At 34.5% G+C, this 21,436-nt stretch overlaps 1 protein-coding gene across 3 annotated transcripts in view; it reads left to right on the forward strand.

The window, feature by feature from the left end:
• The first annotated feature begins 3,598 nt into the window (after window positions 1–3,598).
• OPRM1 (opioid receptor mu 1) overlaps window positions 3,599–21,436 on the forward strand; it is a 69,166-nt gene continuing 51,328 nt past the window's right edge. For all 3 annotated transcript variants that reach the window (XM_047733019.1, XM_047733020.1, XM_047733021.1), the window contains exon 1: window positions 3,599–4,108. In XM_047733019.1, the coding sequence (XP_047588975.1) occupies window positions 3,816–4,108 (293 nt within the window). In that variant the 5' untranslated portion in view covers window positions 3,599–3,815. The remainder of the gene's footprint in view (window positions 4,109–21,436) is intronic.

The following is a 21,436-nucleotide window of genomic DNA, read 5'->3' on the forward strand; positions in this document are numbered from 1 at the left end:
CTTTTCCCTGGGTTTCTCAAGGCTGTCCTATGACATTTGAAAGAGAAATTAAGTTTGTCTTGCATTTTCTGAAATTTTATATTGGTAGGATATACTCAGCCTGCAAGGAAAGACTTGCATTGGTGTCCAGAAAATCCTGCATTCAAAATAGAAATAATAATTTCCTTAATAAAACTTGAGAAAGAGTAATAGAAAAGCCAAGCATCAAATTTCAGTTAAAAATATGTAATTAAAGCCCAGAATTCAAATACTTACTTGATAGAATAATTGTATATTTATAAAATAGAATGATAAACAAATGATGTTTCTAGAGAAGGATAATGGGAATTTGTACTCTGTGACAGTAATTCTAAGAGAAAAGTTTCATGAGCTCTCCATATGTCTGTTCATTTAAATGCTGACTAGTTAACAGAATATACTGAATTTAAAAGGGCAAATATTATTATTATTATATTCATTAAAGTGTTTTTTTTCCTAAGCTGTACCATTTAAAAATCAGCCAGATTAGTTTAGATGATATTATTGTCTTACTCAATTTGGGCTGCTATAACAAAAATGCCATAAACTGAGTGGTTTATACATAAGAGAAATTTATTTCTCAGTTCTGGAAATTGAATTCCAAAATCAGGGTGCCAGCATGGTCAGGTTCTGATAAGGGTCTTCTTCCAGGTTGTAGACTGCCAAACTGCTTTTTTCTCATTGTACCTTCAAATGGTGAAAAGGGAGCTAGAGAATTTTCTGGAGTTTTTTTTTTAATAAAGGCAATAGTCCCAGTCCTGAAGCCTCCACCCTCATAACCTAATTGCTTCTCAAAGACCCTATCTCCTAATACCATCACATTGGATGTTAGGATTTTAACATATGAATTTTGGAGGGGCACAAACATTCAGTGACAGTCCGTAGCATTTATAAAACATATGGTATATGTTTATATTATATTTATATATATGTATGCATGTATGTATATATATAATATTATATATAGCATATAGATAGCATATGACATATGCTATATGTATATATTATATCTCAATTAAATTAACATATTATATATGTACACATACTATATATTTAATACATAAAGAAGGAAAAAGTCCACTATGTATTAAGTACATAGTGAACAAGCCCACCCTCAGGAGTCAGTTAAAGCTGGGAAGGTAAATAAAATATATAAAGTCAGAAGCAGGCATACAGAAGATGACAGAATCACAATTCCAAAAGATTTTATTAGATATGAATCATAAACTAGATCTAACAAGATGTAATCTAAAAATTAAAAACCTATTTGTTGTACTCAGATCTCTCTAAACAACTATAAATTTATAGGAAAAGAAAAACATAACTTACGCGATATGAGAAGTCAGCTCCTGTGTCCAAAAATAATTGTACCTATCTTTTAAAACCACAGTACCCGACCCAAAGTAGATCTTTAATAAATATCTATTGAACTCATTTGGATCATGTTTAGGGAATGGTGTCAGTACTAGGCCTCAGGAGTGTCAAGAAAGCATGTGATTTCAAAAAAATAAAAAGTTAATGGCACCTTCCAATACATATATTGGTAGAAAGAAAAGTTTATAATCTTGCTCAGTTTTTATCGGTCATGCCAACTTAGGGCACTGTTTTTAGCTTTGGAGCTCTACCTTACGAACAGAGAACTGACATACAAAAAAAAAGTAGAAGAAGAACAGATGTGCAAACTATAATGTGAATAGAAAAAAACGGAAGCCTACTGAAAAAAAACAAAACTATACTTTATAAGAAATAGCCAAAAGAAGCTGATATTTAACTTGTGGAAGAGACTACTTTGTTATTTTCAAATATATAAAATGGAGTAATAAGCTATCATTTACTAAATAACTAGTATTGTATTGTATACCTTATTTAATCCAGCTAACACACCTATAAGGTATTATTAACATTTTTTTACTGATAATAAAACTGTCACTCAGTGAGATAAAGTAACATATTCAAACTCACACAGCTAAATAGTTATAAATCCAAAATTCACAAAATTATTTGAGCCCAAGTCCACGGCTTATTACATTATCCTTATTTGTCTTTCACATGAAATAAGCTTAAACTGATTCTATGTGTCCTCAAGAGACTAAATAATGTCAGACAGATTTCAGCTCAATGTGTGTGAGGTCGTATACTAGTTCATATGAGAATATGTGGCAAGGTATTTTTACTAGTCCTTAGGAGATCTTTGTGAACTTTTACTGATGAATTTATACCTTTAGTGTAAAATGATAAAAATAATGTTGAAAATTGGTAAAGTAACCTATGATTAATGGAGTTTACCTGTGAGTTATCTGTTTTCAAGAAAATGGTAGAAATAATATGGGAATTAAATGTTCTTTCCAAGCTCCCTAACCCACTTCTCTTCCTGTTCCCCAAGAGTGTTGTTTTCTACAACCAATTGGGGATATCTAATACCAGTGAATATTGTTAAAAGATATATACATATATATACATATATACATACACAAATACACTTACAGTTATGAGATTTACCTCACAATTAGTGTTAATTTACAAAAAAAAATAAATAAATAAACAACAACAATCAAAAGATCTTCACCCTGGTTGATTTACAAATTTATTTCCAAAATTGAAGTATTTGGGATCTTGGAAGTTAGGTATCAAATTTTAAAATGTATCAAAATTCCCCAACTTTGTGTGGGCCGCTCCAGTTCCAGATGTTTGTGAAATTCCTCCTGGAATCTCTACACTAGGAAACAGACTAAACTAATGCAAATATCTGATTTTGAGAACTGCTACTGAGAAGTTCATGTCCATGTGGGAAGTCTGTCAATAAAAGGGTAATAAACAATTCTAAATGGATCTTTGAGATTTAAGATGTGGAGGCTCACCATTATTTTTGGTTGGCTTTCCTGGATGCCACAACCCCCTGATTTCTGTAACAGAATTTGTGCCTCGTCCCCACCAAGACAGAAATCAGGTGTAACCAAAACTTCTACTTTAAGAGAAATTAGGGGAATGTGGAATGAAAGGAACAGGTTTCCTACACAAAAGTTGTTTCTCACTTCTTTTTTCAGAGACAGGACCACTTTTTTTTTTTCCAGACAGGTTTGAAGGGTTGAAAATTCTCATTTAGTGATGTAAAAAACATGGTTACTTTTGTGTGTGCGTGCAGGACTGAGGCAAGAAAAGGCAAAGAAAAGGAGTTAGTGTAACCTGTCCCGAATGATTTCAGCAGACTGGAGGGCTGGAAGAGCGATGGGATGTAAGGATTGTCCCGGTTGCACCAGGCCAACGTCTTTCCTTTCATATTACACAGAGAAAACGGAGCTGGGAAAATAGACCGATGTCAGCCCCCTTTCTTTTGCTTTACTGCTGCCAAGAACTAACTCTCTGTCTCCCCCGCCCCTTCCCTCCAACTCCCTTCCCCATTCTGCCCCTCCTTAGTGGTGTTTGCACGGATGCGTGCCGAATGGGGAGGCAGACCAACTGGTCGGATTGCTTTGCGCAAAATCCACCCCTTCTCTCTCCTCCCTCCCCTCCAGCCTCCGGATCCCGCACAGCCCTCCCTCCCCTCCCCATAGCGGTGTGAGGTTGAGGATGTGTCTCTACTACTAAGGCGGAAGGGGGCTACAAGCAGTGGAAAATGTCAGATCCCCCCTCTCCCATTCTACCTGACGCTCCTCTCTGGCTACACCAGGGCTGATCTCTGTAAGAAATAGCAGGAACTGTGGCAGCGGCGAGAGGAAGCGGCCGAGACGCGTGGAACCTGGAAAAGTCTGGGTGCTCGGGTTTACCTCAGAGCGAGGTCCCAGCCAGCCGTCAGCACCATGGACAGCAGCACCGTCCCCACCAACGCCAGCAATTGCACTGATCCCTATACGCACTCTTCAAGTTGCTCCCCGGCACCTAGTCCCGGTTCCTGGGTCAACTTCTCCCACCTAGATGGCAACCTGTCCGAACCATGCGGTCCGAACCGCACCGCGCTGGGCGGGAGCGACAGCTCGTGCCCTCCGACCGGCAGTCCTTCCATGATCACGGCCATCACCATCATGGCACTCTACTCCATCGTGTGCGTGGTGGGTCTCTTCGGAAACTTCCTGGTCATGTATGTGATTGTCAGGTAAGAAAGGCGCCAGGACTCCCACCAGAGACTTCAGCAGCTAATAGGGCATAAAGGGACACCTGACCCCCCAGGCAGTGTTTGGCGGGAGGATGAGAGAAGGGAGGTGAATAAGGGGGTGACAATGAATAGAGTGGTTATTGTGAGTGCAAAAATTCACTTTTCGACTTTCCCTTCCACTGTTAAAGAAATCAAAAATTTCAGTAGCAGAGAATTGCCTTGGTAGAAGATGTAAAGCTCTGGGAGAAAAAAAAAAAAAAATATATATATATATATATATATATATATATATATATATATATATATGCTCTGTCTTAGAGCTCACTTACACTGAGCCAAGAGGGTTCTTGGGCACAGAATCCCACAGTCCCTTCCACAGGAGCTGTGGAAAAGGTAATTTGTGCATAATGGAAGAGGAATTCTAGTTAGGTTTCCTGGTGAGAGGGCCAAACTCCTTCTCAGTTCTTTTCAGACATGAACCTTGGCAACTTTCCTATCCCTGCTTTCTTACCTGTACTTTACTGCACCATACCACCACCCCCATTCGCTTGTCACACTTGTCCTTACCCCACGGTTCCTTCTATCCTGAGGACACACTCAGTGAGAAAGTTTTTTTCTGGTGTCTCTCTGCAGTAAATAGTGTTTTGTAGTAACAAATGTGACAGTTGTGTTGCCTAGACCATTTTGCAGTTGGCAGCTGCCAACTCTGCTAGGGGAGTCACAAACTGAATTGGACATAGACAGTGTGTTTCGGGAGAAATGCAGAGCATGACTGTTTTCCAAATCCTCTGAAAGTGGAAGCCAATTAGAAGTGACCAAAAGCGCATAATTCTGGATTAAAACTATTATATAGGAAGTTACAGTGGTTGCTCTGGGAGGAAAATCTGTCTTTATCCGTGAAATTATTTCAAGATTTTGTGTCCCATTTTCTGTTTACCTAGATGCTCCAGGTTTATTTGGCAAAGAGTGTGCAAGCTTTCAATATTAACTGTGTTAGTGTTGGCGTGCATATTCAAGTCCTAATGATAATAATTGAATACTATATATGCATTTCTGTTAAGGTAGATAAATATTTTAACACTTTAAAATGATTTCTAATTTGAGATGTTCTTCCTACTCAGGGTTATATGTATGTAGAGAACATGGCAATTTCATACTTAGTTGCAATATTTTTCATCTATTCAGCAAGTACTGCAGGTTTTAATGGAGTTCCTTAATCATTTAACATTCATTTTTCCTATTATGCTTTCATGATCAAGTTCTGCGAGTTGTTTGTAATTGATTATTTCTTGTATGTCTGATTGCCTTAATTAATGATTGTTAAAGAATAAAACTAATTTCTCTAATCTTTTGATGAGGAATAAGATAAATAGTGTCTCTGAGAAAAGAGCACCATCTATTGAGAAGAAGGCTAACAACAGAAGGGAAAATGCAGGAAGGAAATCAATAGAATTTATTTTTTTAAATATTTACCATGTATAATGTAATACAAAGACTCCTATCAAAGATAAAAAACCAGTCTTACTTACCTTTTTAATAAAAATCATAATTAAAGATCTTCCTTATGAAGAGAAAATATGTTTCTCATTTGTCCTAAGAATATTCATAGATTCATAAGCTGATAGGGCTAGAAGGGAACCTAGAGTTTACCTATGGTAGATGAGTAAATTGAGGCACAGAAAGTATTAATGATTTATTCAAGGACAGTAGTTCATTAGTTCAGTAACACTGTATTAGTTCAATATAATATCTATCTTAGCCAATATAGTTTTCTTGTTATTAGAGTGGTAAATCATGATTTGAGTTAATTCAACTAAAATATTGCAAAGTAGATTTGATTAGCAGTAATAATGTGGAAATAATAAAGTACCCCAAATTTATGTCTGGAATCCTGGAGAATAAATGATGAAGAGAGATTACCGAGGTCTCTAGAAATCCTGCTGTCTGAAACATAACCCTTTATTCCCTTTTATTGCTTCTCCTGGTATTGTCCTTCCTTATTTTTCTCCCCTCTAGCTTATGCTTTTCCATAAAGAGAGAGCCGATAAAACAGCAACTGGCTGTGAAATAAGATTGGTCTTATTTCAGTGTTTAAGTGATTGCTGGTTGATTTTCTTTTACAGGCATTACCTCTGACCTCTTGATGACTTGGAGAAGCATAGGGACATTGCGTCTTAGTAACAACATGACATTATGCTTTACTTCTCTTTACCGAAAGTTGGAACAAAATGCAGTCTGATTTGAAAGGTCACCCCAAATATCCACCTATGACAAGTTGGGTGTTTAATTCCATAGTCAAGTAACCCTCTGGGAATATGACAGTGAAACAGAAAAATGGACAATTTAGTGACCAATGAAGTAGTGAAGAAAACATTTGGGGATTGAATAAAATATGTTTATTTAGCTTAGAATATTTAACTGGACTATCTCCAGGCTGTAGTGTTTTCACTACAAAATAATAGTTCAGAGATATTATTGTCCCTGTTAAAAAGATGACTATAATGCTACATCTTATTGAGGTGAAATGCTTACTTCCTGCTATTATTTAAAAATACAACAAATACTTTTGAATGGTCAAGTGCAGTTAATGGTCAAGTTACAATCTTCTATCCAGATTAAGGTGATATTTATTAGAACGTTTTAATACATCAAATGAATTATGAGTCTCAGATGACTATAGCAACCAAAACAACAACAAAAGTAACCGGCAATACAGATGCCATGATTCATACTTTTTTGCTCTATGTCTCAACTCCACCATCATCATACCGTCATCAACAACATTATTAAATAGTATTAACTTAAGTAGAATTCTTACACTGTGCTATTCTAAGGAACATAAGGGAGGAAAAGAGATACTATCATATGATCCAAAGATTTAAAATCTAGCTGTTAAATGATTAAAATATTAAAACTATTCACCACATGGAAACTTTTTCAGTTTTAAAGAAAAAATATTACTTGCAAGATAACATTATTATAATAATTTAATAAGATAATAATATTATATTAATAATAATAATAAATATTATAAAAATTACCATAGATTCTAAAGAATATGGAGATAAAATATTATACAATTTAGCAATTATTTCAAATGGGATGATACTTTATTACTGTCAAGACTGTTTACTAGGGGCACCTCACTGACTCAGAGAGTGGAGCACACAACTCTTAATCTTGAGATTGTGAGTTCAAGCCTCACGTTAAGTGTGAACATTACTTAAAAGTCAAATTTTTAAAAGAAATAGAATTTTTTAAAAATTAACCAAAATAGTACACAAAGTTATAGCAACCAGCATGCTTCACTTTGTGAGAACACTTGACCCAAGAATAGAATTAACCATAAATTTAAAAATTGATATTGTCATACATGTATTTATTTTGTGATATATTCTTCCAAGAATTTGTTCATATAGTCATGAATATGGCCTATGCACACACTATTTTAAAAAAGTAAAGGGTTGGAAACCATTAGATCTTTATGAGCTGTGTAAACCATCCTTCCCAATAAATTACCAATGAAGAGTACCCAATATTGTCTTCATTTTTCAGATTATTTCTTAGTATGACTAGATGAATTCTTAATATAACTAGTTATCAGAGCAGAGCATTTAAATATATGCAAGATTTTATTGTCATTTTTCTTTCACTAAAAAGTATTTCTCATTTTAAAACACTTGTTCTATATACTAAGTATTTGATTCAGGTTTAAACTATGAAGTGATCAGTCATGCCTGATTGGAACAGAACTACAAGCTTTTTTACTTCATATATAAGTTGCTGGGAAAATAAGGAATAACAATATTTTTTGTAAGTTTATATATGTTGTATTTATATATATACATCTATCTACAAATACATATATACATATGAATTAATTTCAGTGCTTATGTCCCTGAATATGATCACTAGTAATTTTTATAAAATAAAAGTTTTTTTATTTTAGAAAGCTCAAATACCAATAAAGCTCACTCTCTTTTTTTAAAGATTTTTTTTTATTTGACAGAGAGCGATCACAAGTAGGCAGAGAGGCAAGCAGAGAGAGAGAGGGGGAAGCAGGCTCCCTGCTGAGCAGAGAGGCAGATGCAGGGCTTGATCCCAGGACCCTGAGATCATGACCTGAGCGGAAGGCAGAGGCTTAATACACTGAGCCACCCAGGCACCCCTCACTTTCTTTTTTTAAAACTATAAAATATCCTAGTTAGAGGTTGGATTCAAAGGGAAAAAAGAAACTCTGTCTTTGACATAATGTTTTACATGAAAACATAAGAATTTAATTGTATTCCTTTTACTTCACAATGGAGAGCTTCTAGTATCATCTATTACAATTTCAACTTTAACTGCTGTTTCCCACACAGGTGCTAATTCTGTCAGAACAGTTTTCTTCCATGTGTCCCGAAAACAAAAGTTACTTTTCATTTCCTCAACTGAATGCTATGTCTGTCATTCACATAGTGTTATCAATCAGTTTCTTTTCCTTCTCGTCTTTGCTTCTTGAAAGAATGAGCTATCTTATATTTTATGTAATATTACCAACATAGAGGAATGTATAGAGAGTAATAGAAGATTCTTCACCTTTAAAAGTTATATATAATTATAATAATTATATATATTTTAATAATTATATTATTTATTATATTTATTAATTAATATTATTATTTATTATATTTATTAATAATTATATATACTTCTAGTAATATGTTATATATAATAATATCCATTATTTATGTATATTATACAATATGTAATTCATAATTATGTATGACTATATATTATGTAATACATAATTATATATCTATAATAATGTATAATTTATAAATTGCATTATATATATATATGTAATATATATGTATAAGAAACTTCCTTTCTTCTCCTATTATACTGCTTCCCCAGAGACTATTATTAATGCAAATTTGGTGGTTATTATTCACATGAATATTTTTAAATATTTTTAAACTTTATTTTTAAACTCTGATGTGTTTCTCCACAAAATATAATCTTTTTTTTTCTTTTTTTTTTAAAGATTTTATTTATTTATTTGACAGAGATCACAAGTAGGCAGAGAGGCAGGCAGAGGGAAAGAGGGGGAAGCAGGCTCCCTGCAGAGCAGAGAGCCCGATGCGGGCTCAATCCCAGGACCCTGGGATCATGACCTGAGCCGAAGGCAGAGGCTTTAACCCACTGAGCCACACAGGTGTCCCAAAATATAATCTTTTAAACATGTTCTTTGAACTTTACATATTAAAATTTATATTTTTCATTAATGTTAATTTAGACATAATTTCACTATTTTCCCAGAATTATTCTAGTTCCAGCAGATCATGATAGAACCAAGATGTCAAAGAACTAGTCCTCCTTAATACTTTTAACTTATCTGTAAATCTGTGTTAAAAATCATTGTAAAGATTTCTTTGCAAGTGTTTTCTTGAACTAATATTTTCATTAATACTTACATTCAATATTTGGGGAAAAAAATTTCTGGCAACTGCTACAGTAAGTAAATCTGTTCATAAATAAAACCTAGGTGTAATTTCTCTATTCCAAGAAGGAAATAAAAATAATTTGTTTCTGGCTACTTCAAAATGTCATTCAAGTAATAAATGCTAACAACACTTACTTCCAGATTTTGAATATCTTAGAGAACTTTTTACACATTAAAGTTGAAAATGTTACTTCTTCCATTATTCCACTTTAGGTATTAATTAAAATAAAATTATTTTAGTTTCCATAAATAATGTAAAACAATATAACATTTTAAAATATGTTAATGATAAATACCAAGACTAAACATGTGAAATGCTAAAATACGAGAATTTCATATCTTTAACCTTCATAAAGTTTAATTTATATGAACTAAAATAATGATTTATGACAGTAGTCTCCAAATTTGTTTATAGACATAGACACTTATTTCAAGAACTTATGGCCAATATATAAAAGAGATCAAACGAACTATGCAGGATTAATCACATGCTGCGGCCACACAGTACTGCTCAACTGCTACCCCCATCCTACACTCCACTGGGGTCCCCAAGGTACCTTCAAAGAATTTCTAGAGCACCCTCAGGTAATATTAATATTGTAAAACAATGGTTTTCATAATGTTTCAGACATTTGTGTATCTCACCTCTCATCCTGAAGCTCACCTTTTACTTCAGTGATCGGTATGACAGTCAGTTATGCCCAGATATAACTTGTTAATTCTCTATCCTAGCTACATCTACACCCCTTGCCTTTGGCTCTGGAAGTTCTCTGATTTCACCACCCTCCACAAAAACCATTGTGATACAACAGATCAGAAAGTGTGAGGGAGTTGCCACGCCATGAAACAACCACTGACTGGGGAAATGAGAGACTGTGGATGAATGTCACCTAAGCTTCCTTCTATCGAGTTCTAAGATGCAGACCACAAGGCACATTAGAATTTGTGTTCCACATTGTTTCCTTCTTTCTTGTTTCACTTTCCTACTCCCCACTTCTGGTCCCACTTCTCTTCCCTACAGTTGCTTTCCAAAATGATTCACCTTCACACCAATTCCTGCTATTTTACAATGGGTTACAACATTTTGGCACAGTAAAATCTTACTAATAAAGTCTTTACATTATCATAGAATATAGGTTTTTCTCTTTTTTTAAGATTTTATATATTTATTTATTTGACAGACAGAGATCACAAGTAGGCAGAGAGGCAGGCAGAGAGAGCAGGGTGGGGGTGGTGGGGGGCGGGAAGTAGGCTTCCCTCCCAGCAGAGAGCCCGATGCAGGGCTTGATCCCGGGACCCTGAGATCCTGACCTGAGCCGAAGGCAGAGGCTTAACCCACTGAGCCACCCAGGTGCCCCTAGGTTTTTCTTAATAATTAAAAAGTTCTTAAGAAAAACTTGAATAAGTAACCCAAATTCGAACAATGAAGAGAGTTCATAAGTGAAGTTTTTCCTTTTATTTGTTTTCCTGCCTCAGGATTCAGGAAAGTCTTTCTTAGTACATTTTTACTTTATGACAACAGTCATGTGTGGTGTCCAGATTACTTCTTGAGTTCAAGAGGATGGTGGCAGTAGGGTCTCTGATATGGAAAAGAAATAAAACCTCCTGTGCCTTCTAACAAATTATCAGAAAACAAAAACTACCACCCCCTTCTCCACAGATTCCAAGTTGTATAATAACTATAAGGGTTCTTATAATAACTGGGCTCAAGAAAATTTCAGGATCCTCAAAGTGAGCTGAAACAACAGATAGAAGAAATGTCATGTATAAGAAACATTTTATAAAGAGTTTGTTTGAGCACCTCCTTTCCCTTAGCCACCTGTGTCGCTTCAGGCCACTTTCTTTCTCCACAAATTCTTCAGGCTGAGGGTCCTTGAACCAAGATAGACATTTATAATGGAAAGGTTACATGGAATAAAAAAGAAAAAAAGTTGCTTTAGCTCAGAACCCTAAGTGTCAGTTGTGACTTAACTTCAAATTGTTCTGTGCCTCATTCTCCTCACCTACAAAATGTGAGAATTAAACTAAAAATCTTGGAGTCCCTTCTAGTAGTAAGAATTCCTATGGCAACTTCAAGGACTGTTTCTCCATAATTTTTGTAGCTGTACCATATAGAGAAAAAAGTAATGATCTACCAAATTAAATAACCTTGGTTTCATTCCATCTCACCCTTTGGATTCTAAATAAGCTCAAATGGAGTCTGCCAGAGAAAGAAAATGCTGAGCTGTCAGTTTTATGCTTGTCAGTTAATGCAATGAGACTAACCGAAAACAATAAAGACTTTATTCACTTATTGTGAGAGTATAAGCAAGACATGAAACAGGAAAAAGGTGTCAGCTTCCCACTCTTCAATTTTTCCCAACAGAAGAGCACCAGGTTACATGTATGAGTATAGATGTGACAGAGGGGGGAAGAAGGCCATCATCTTGTTGTACAGAGAGCCCCAAAAAACATATTTTATTTACCCACGGACCAGAGGGAGGGAGAGGTAAAAGAATAGGAATGGGAAAGTATGGAGTAAGAGAGGAGAGAAGTTTTTTCCAGAACTCCTGATATGGAGGTCTCAACAGAGACACTTGGAAATAACCTTCTTAAGGGCTCCTCAACAAGGAGACTTCAAATGGAGGCTGTTGGACTAGCAATGCATATACATCTTTTCTTTTTAAAATTTTTTATTAACATATAATTATTATTTGTTTCAGAGGTACAGGTCTGTGAATCATCAGTCTTAAATAATTCATAGCACTCACCATAGTACATAACCTCCTCAATGTCCATCACCCAGCCATCTTATCTCTCCCATCCCTCTCCCCTCCAGCAACCCTTAGTTTCTTTCCTGAGATTAAGAATCTCTTATGGCTTGTCTCCCTCCTGGTCCCATCTTGTTTCATTTTTCCCCTCCCTTACCCCTATGACCCCCCACCCTGCCTTTCAAATTCCTTATATCACAGAGACCCAAAGATTGTATGATAATTGCCTTTCTCTGATTGATTTATTTCGCTTAGCATAATACCCTCTAGTTCCATCCACATCGTTGCAAATGGCAAGATTTGGGGGAGTTTGATGGCTGTATAGTATTCCAGTGTGTACATATGTATGTGTGTGTGTATATATATATACACACACATATATAACACATCTAAGAGCATGGTTGTTGAGTTGGAAAAGGAGCATGAGTCCTTGATCACAACCTCCTCCAGATTATGTACCAAGTTTGTTGTGAGGAGGGCAGATTCTTCCCATGAAGCCGGTTAGATAAGCCTTTATAATTGCCTATGGTTGGGCCTCAAAGTTCACACATAGGATTTTGCCTGAACTCAGACCCTTCAAATTCAGCTTAAACCCTGACACCCTCTCTTCTCTCCTATGTCTTTCTCTCTCTCCTTCTCTAACACCCTCTCTCTTCCTTTCTCCCTCTCTCTTTTTCATTCTCCTTTTAATTCATGTAAAGATTGCTTTAATATTTGCTTTCAGAAATTAATTATATTCTAGTTGTTGCATTCTAAAGTAGGGTGGATAGGGCTCTTACACTTGATGGAAACTGGGATGCATTTTAATAAGAGAGACATTATTCTGCTCTGGATATAAGTTTCTGCCCAGGCAAGAATACTGTCGAGTACAGTTGTATAATTTTTCTTATTCAATCATGTGTTATTCTTATTATTTACATATAAGTAGATGTTCTAAAGTGATTCAAATGGTAATCATTCATACAAAAAAGTATTCTTAATAATTTAAATTAATGATAAATAAATTAAACCCAGGGTACCTAGGTGGCCCAGTTGGTTAAATGCCCAGCTCTTGCTTTGGGATCAGGTCATGATCTCAGGGTCATGGGATTGAGCCCCACATCAGGCTGCATGCTAAGCATAGAGTCTGCTTAAGATTCCCTCTCCCTCTCCTGCCCCTTCCCCTGGTGTGTTCTCACTCTCTCTCAAAGCAAATAAATAAAATATTTTTAAAATAATAAATTAATTAAACCAACTTAACACATTCACTATCTCCAGATACACTACATATTAATTTCTCCTACTCTACTTTACTTCTTTACTTCTTTCTATTTCTTTACTTCTTTTTCTTTACTTCTTTCTATTTTCCCCTATCATCTACTTTTTCTAATAAAAGCCTTGTTCTTCAAGTCTCAACTTAAAGCCATGTCTCTTTGCAGTCTCCTCATAGTACTTCTACAACCAAGCTCCCTGCAGCATAATCCATGATAAATGTTCTGATTGTGAAAAATCTGGGAATTTTCTCATGCTTTTACAAAATGTCTTTTCCTAATCATTGAAGATTTGACGTACAACTATTTTTCTGCTGTAGCTAAGAAATTTAAACATCTTAAGGTTTAACAAAAGAACCATGCATCTTTGAAATATTTTACAATTGAAAGTTTTTAGCATTTCAAATTCACCTCAAAGTATTCAGATACAAATTTTCATTGATCAATTCTCTCCATTCACTGCTTTGTTCATGGGCATTTAGCTTTTATAACTTGAGTCATGAAAACTGATCTGTACCAATAGATTAATATCAACAAATCATAAATTCACACACACACACACACACACAAGTAAATAAATAAATTCACATAGATAGATAGATAAATGGATAGATGATAGATGTGTAAGTCCAAAAATTTTAAATAGGAAACAGATCAAACTCATGGCTGAGATACAGAAAGTAAAATCTTAAAGAGTAAGAAAAATAAAAAGTTAATAATCAGTTCTCATTATTCACGATAGTTATGTTCTATGAAGTCATTGTGATTAGTAAATTACAGAAGACTGTATTATTTCTAGAGAAGATGCAGGGTTAGGTTCCTATGAGCCTCCAATTTCATTTGTATCAATTAATCAAAACATAACTCTCTGTTATTTGTGGTTCTGTTTTAAAGGTGTCTGTTTAGTGTATATTGTTGATTCATTAACATTGAATGTATGATCAACAGTATTATAACTAATGCCTACATGAAGCTCATCTAAGAGACCTACCTCTCCATTAGACACATCACTACTATCTTATACTTAGAAACACCTAAACACCTGATAGCACTTCAGCACTCTGTTTGAGGTCCATTTTAAACACTGAGATCACCAACAAAAAACACAAAAATGCTATAAGTATGTCATTAAATAGGGGGGTTCCCCTCTCTCCACATCCTTGCCAACATCTGTCATTTCCTGACTTATTAATTTTAGCCATTCCAACTGGAGTGAGGTGGTATCTCATTGTGGTTTTGATTTGTATTTCCCTGATGCTGAGTAATGTTGAGCATCTTTTCATGTGTCTGTTGGCCATTTGTATGTCTTTTTTGGGGAAATATCTGTTTATGTCTTTTGCCCATTTCTTGACTGGATTATTTGTTCTTCGAGTGTGGAGTTAGGTAAGTTCTTTATAGATCTTGGATAATAGACCTTTATCTGACAAGACATTTACAAATATCTTCTCCCACTCAGTAGGTTGTCTTTTGATTTTGTCAACTGTTTCCTTTGCTGTGCAAAAGATTTTATCTTGATGAAGTCCCAATAGTTCATTCTTGCTTTTGTTTTCCTTGCCTGTGAAGACATGTTACACTGCTAGTGGTAATGCATGCTGGTAGAGCCACTCGGGAAAGTGGTACAGAGATTCCTCAAAAAATTAAAAATAGAGCTACCTTATGACTCAGCAATTGCACTACTAGGTATTTACCCAAATGTTACAGACATAATGATCTAAATGGGCATCTGCACCCCAATGTTTATAGTGGTAGTGCCCACAATAACCAAACTATGAAAAGAGCTCAGATGTCCATCAACAGATGAATGGATAAAGATGTTGTATAGGGATGCCTGGGTGGTTTAGTTGCTAAGCATCTGCCTTTGGCTCAGGTCATGATCTCAGGGTCCTGGGACTGAGACAAGCACTGGGCTCCCTGCCCAGCAGGAAGCCTGCTTCTCTCTTTCCCACTCCCCCTGCTTGTGTTCCCTCTCTCTTCGTCTCTTTCCCTGGCAAATAAATAAAATAAAAACCTTTAAAAAAAGAAGAGGTGGTATATATACAATGAAATATTACTCGAAGATCAAAAAGGATGAGCTGTTATGATTTGCAATGACATGGATGGAACTAGAGGGTATTATGCTAAGTGAAATAAGTCAATCAGAGAAAGACAATTATCATACGATTTCACTCATATGTGGAATTTAAGAAACAAAACAGGATCATAGGGGAAGGGAGAGAAAAATGATAAGAAAATCAAAGAGGGAGACAAACCCTGAGATTCTTAACTATAAGAAACAAACTGAGGGTTTCTATAGGGGAGGTGAGGTGAGGATGGGGTAACTGAGTAGTAGGCATTAAGGAGGGCACATGATGTAATGAGCACTGGGTGTTATATGCAACAGATGGATCATTAAACTCTACCTCTGAAATTAATAATACACTATATGTTAATAAATTAAATTTAAATTTTAGAAAATAATAAAAAAATAAATGAATCACTTAATGAACCTCAGAAAGGAGACATTTAGAGTCTGACAGCTAAAATGGGACAGCAGAGTGTTGCTTTTACCTCAGCTGAGAACTTGCCCATCAGAGCAATTCAAATTTTTCATAACTCTGTACATATCTGCAAACGACCACAAAAACCCAAAAGTAAAGATTTTCAAGGTTAAAATACATTCTAGTATGTAAGGTTGTTTGCTGATACAGAATCCATTCATAATGAGGTTTGACTGCATATGCAAATGTTTTACAAGGAAATATTTTAAAAACACAGCTGAAGAAAAAAATCAGAAATTATGTTCCACATTAAATATAATGACACTTTCATGACATGAAGACAAGTTTAATGTTTTTATTTTCATTATCATAATCAAAAGGAATAGCTTGAAAATAAAATGGATTCCCATATGAATCAATCATCAGTCTGTCACTAGATACCTAGGTCGGCACACAAATTTAAAAACCTACATTATGCACAAGGGTCCCCAGTTCTCAGCATTTGTTACTTCTTGACTTTTTGATAATGGTCATTCTAAGAGGTATGAAGTGGTATATCACTGTGGTTTTAATTTGCATTTCCCTAATGACTAATAATGTTGAACATTTTTCCATGTACCTGTTGGCCCTTTTATAGATCCTCTTTGGATAAATGTCTATTCAGGTCCTTTGCCCATTTTTTATTCAGTTTATTTGTTTTCATGTTACTGAGTTATACAAGTCCTCTCTCTACTTGGCTATTACCTTTTTATCAGATATATGGCTTGCAAATACTTTTTCCCATTCCATAGGTCCTCTTTTCACTTTGTTGATGGTTTATTTTGTTGTTCAGAAGCTTTTTAGTTTGATGTAGTCCCATTTGTTTATTTTTTATTTTGTTGCCTGTGCTTTTTGTGGCATATCCAAAAAGATCATTACCAAGACCTACATCAAGGAAACTTTTTCTTATGTTGTCTTCTAGGAGTTTCATGGTTTCAAGTCTTACACACAAGTCTTGAGTCTATTTTGTGTTAATTTTCATGAGTGGTGTAAGGTATGGGTCCAGTTTCATTCTCTTACATGTGATTATCCAATAATTCCAGCACCATTTAATTGAGACTGTCTTTTCACCATTGCATATTCTTGGCTCCATTGTCAAATATTAGTTGCCCATTGTGTTTGAGTTTATTTCTGGGCTCTTAATTCTGTTCTGTTGGTCTATTTGTCTGTATTTATGCCAGTCCCATACTGTTTTGATGATGATAGCTTTATAATATAGCTTGAAATCAGGAAATGTAATATCTCCTGTTTTATTCTTTCTCAAGATTTCTTTGGCTATTCGGGGTCTTTTCTGGTTTCATATTAGAAGTGTTTTCTCTACTTCTATAAAAATGCCATTGGGATCTTGATAGAGATTGCATTGAACTTATAGATGACTTTTGGTAATATTGACATTTTAACAATATTAATTCTTCCAATCCATGAACATGGGATACCTTTCCATTTATTTGTGTCCTCTTTGATTTCTTTCATCAATATCTTATAGTTTTTAGAGAGATCTTTTGTCTCCTTAAATTTACCCCTAAGTAATTTATTGTTTTGATGTAATCATATATGGAATTGTTTTCTTAATAATTTCTTTCTGATAGTTTGTTATTAATGCATAGAAGTGCAGCAAATTTCTGTATGTTGATTTTGTATCATGAAATTTTATTGAATTCATTTATTAATTCTGACAGTTTTTTTGTAGAGTTTTTAGTATTTTATATCTATAGTATGTCATCTGCAAAGAGAGACAGTTTTATTTCTCTCCACTTTGGACTTTTTTTTTTCTTTTTTGTTACCTAATTGCTAAGTCTAGGACTTCCAATACTATGTTGAACAAAATGGCAAGAATGGGCAACCTTTTCTTAATAATTATCTTAGAGGAACCCTTCAGTTTTCCCTATTGAGTATTATGTTAGTTTTAGGCTTCTTATATATGACCCTTTATTATATTGAGGCACATTCCCTCTATATCCACTTTGTTGAGAGTTTTTATCATAAATGGGTGTTGAATTTTGTCAAATGTTTTTCTGCATCTGTTGAAATGATCACATGATTTTCATCCTTCATTTTGTTAATGTGGTGTGTGTATCACATTGATTATTTGCAGATGTTGAACCATTTCTGCTTTCCTAAAATAAATCCCACTTGATCATGATGCATGATCCTTTTAAAGTGTTGTTGAATTTGGTTTGCTAATCTTTTGTTGAGGATTTTTGCATATGTTCATCAGGAATATTGGCCTGTAATTTTCTTTTTCTATGATTTCTTTGTCTGGTCTTGGTGTCAGGGTACTGTTGGCCTCATAAATAAGTTTGGAAACATTCTCTTCTCTTCAGTTTTTTTTTTGGAAAAGAAGGATAGGTATTAAATATTCTTTGAAGGTTTAGTAGAATTCACCCATGAAGACTTTTGGTCCTGAACTTTTGTTTGTTGGGAGGTTTTGATTAATGATTTTATCTCCTTGCTAGTAATCATTCTGCTCAGATTTTCTGTTTCATCATATTCATTTTGGTAGGTTTTATGTTTTTAGGAATTTATCTATTTCTTCTAGGTTGTCCAATTTGTTGGCTAAAATTGTTCAGAGTCATCTTTTATGATTTCTTGTATTTCTGTGGTATGAGTTGTAACTTCTCTTTTTCTTTTCTGATTCTATCTATCTATCTTCTATGTTTTCTTAGTGAACTAGCTAAATGTTTGTAATTTTTTGAGATCTTATTTATTTATTTGGCAGAAAGAAACACAGTGAGAATAGGAACACAAACAGAGGGAGTGGAAGAGGGAGAAGAAGGCTTCCTGCTGAGCAGGGAGCCTGATGAGGGGATTGATTCCAGGACCCCAGGATCATGACCTGAGCTGAAGGTAGACACTGAGGCACCCAGGCCCCCCATGTTTGTAAATTTTGTTTATCTTTTCAAAGAACCAGCTCTTACCTTCATTGACATTTTCTATTGTCTTTTTAATAGTCTCTATTTCATTTATTTCCATGTTATCGCTGCTATTTACTTCTTTCCAATCCCTTTGGACTTTGTTTATTCTTTTTTTTTCCTAGTTCCTTTAGGTGTAAGGTTAAATTGTTTATTTGAGTTTTTCTTGTTTCTTGAGAGAGGACTGTACCACTATAGACTTCCTTTTTAAAATTGCTTTTCCTTCATTCCATAATTTTGGTCTGTTGTATTTCCATTTGCATTTCTCTCCAGGTATTTTTTTTTCTCCTTTGATTTCTTTGCTGCTCAGTGGTTGTTCAGTAGCATGTTATTTAATATCCACATATTTGATTTTTCTAGTTTTCTTCCTGTAAATGATTTCTAGTTTCATGCGATTGTGGCCAGAAAAGATACTTGATAATGATTTCAATCATTTTAAATCTATTGAGACTTGTTTTGTTGCCTAGCATCTATCCTCGAGAATGTTTCATTTGCACTAGTATTCTCCTGCTTTTGAATGGAATGTTCTGCATATGTTTATTAAGTTCATCTAGTCTAATGTGTCATTTAAAGCTAATGTTTTCTTACTGATTTCTGTCTGAATAATCTATTCATTGATGTAAATGGAGTAAGGTCACTAACTATTATTCTATTGCTGCCATGTTCTCCCTTTTTTCTGTTAATATTCGCTTTATATATTTAGGTGCTCCTATGTTGAGTGCATAAATATTTACAACTGTTGTATCCTTTTGTTGAATTGGCCTCTTTATCATTATGTGATGCCTCTTTTTGTCTTTTACTACAGTCTTTTCTAAAAGTTTATTTTGCCTGGTATAAGCATAGCTACACCAACATTCTTTTTGCTCCCATTTGCATGGGTCATCTTTTTCCATCCCTTCACTTTCAGTCTCAGTGTGTCCTTTAATCTGAAGTGAGTCTCTTATAGGCAACATAATTTGAGTTTTGTTTTCCTCATCCATCCAACCACTCTATGTCTTTTGATTGGAAAATTTAGTCTATTTACATTTTAAAATAATTATCAATATGCATATGCTTATGTCATTTAGTTGATTGTTTTCTGGTTGTTTTATAGTTCCTCTCTGTTGCTTCTTTACTTGTTTGCTTCCCTTGTGATTTGGTAAGTTTCTCTAATGTTATGTTTACCATATCTTTATCACTTTTTTTGTATATCTACTATAGATTGCTTTGTGGTTCACATATTCTATCCCAGATATTTAACAGTCTATTTCAGGTTAATAGCATCTTAAGTCTGAGTGTATTCTAAAAATTCTATATTTTTACTCTCCCCCCCTGTGTATTCTGTTTTTAATACCATATTTTTCATCTTTCATTTTACATATCCATTAACTATTATAGTAATAGTTAATTTTACTACTTTTTTCTATTAACCTTCATGTTAGCTTTGTAAGCAGTTAATATACTACCTTTAATATATATTTGCATTAACCAGTGGGATTTTTACTTCCATATGTTTTCTTGTTACTAATTAGTATATTATCTTTTCAGCTTAAAGAAATAACTTTGACATTTCTTATAAGGTCAGTTTAGTGTTAATAAACTTCTTTAGTTTTTGTTTGAGAAACTCTTTATATCTCCTTCAGTTCTGAATGGTAACCTTGCTGGGTAGAATATTCTTGGTTGGAAGCTTTTTCTTGTTGGCATTTTGAATATATCATGCCTCTGTCTTCTGTCCTGCAAAGTTTCTACTGAAAAGTTAACTGATAGCCTTATGGGGGTTCCCTTGTATATAACAAGTTGTTTTTTGTGTGTGTGTGTGTGCTTTTCCCTTTTGATGCTGTTATTTCTCTTTATTTTTAATCTTTGGCCTTCTAATTATATTGTGTCTTAGGGTGATCTCTTTGGGTTCATCCTATTTTGAACTATCTTTGATTTTGGACCTCAATGTCTATTTCCTTCATCAGGGAACTTTTCAGCCATTATTTCTTTAAAAAGCTTTTCTACCTCTTACTCTCTCTTCTCCATCTGGAACCTCTATATGCAGATATTATTTCTCTTGATATTGTCTCATGGATCACTTAAACTATTTTTACTTTGTTTAATTCTGTTGTCTTTTGTTCCCCTGATTGGGTGATTTCCACTGCCTCATCTTCCATATTGCTGATCCATTCTTCTTTTTCAACTAGTCTGCTGTTCCACAGCTCCAATTTATTTTTCAATTCAGTGATTGTGTTCTTCAGATCTATGGCTTTTGCTTGGTACCCTGTTATGTTTTCTGTCTCTTTGTTGAAGTTCTCATTGTGTTCATCCATTCTTCTCCTGAGTTCAGTGAATATTTTTATGACCCTTACTTTAAATTCTTAATAAAAGAGTAAGTAGATAAATATATAATAAATAGACAAATAGTAAATAGATAATAGATAGATAACCTATCTT

The sequence above is a fragment of the Lutra lutra genome, chromosome 6 (assembly GCF_902655055.1).
Source record: "Lutra lutra chromosome 6, mLutLut1.2, whole genome shotgun sequence".
NCBI classification, from domain to species: domain Eukaryota; kingdom Metazoa; phylum Chordata; class Mammalia; order Carnivora; family Mustelidae; genus Lutra; species Lutra lutra.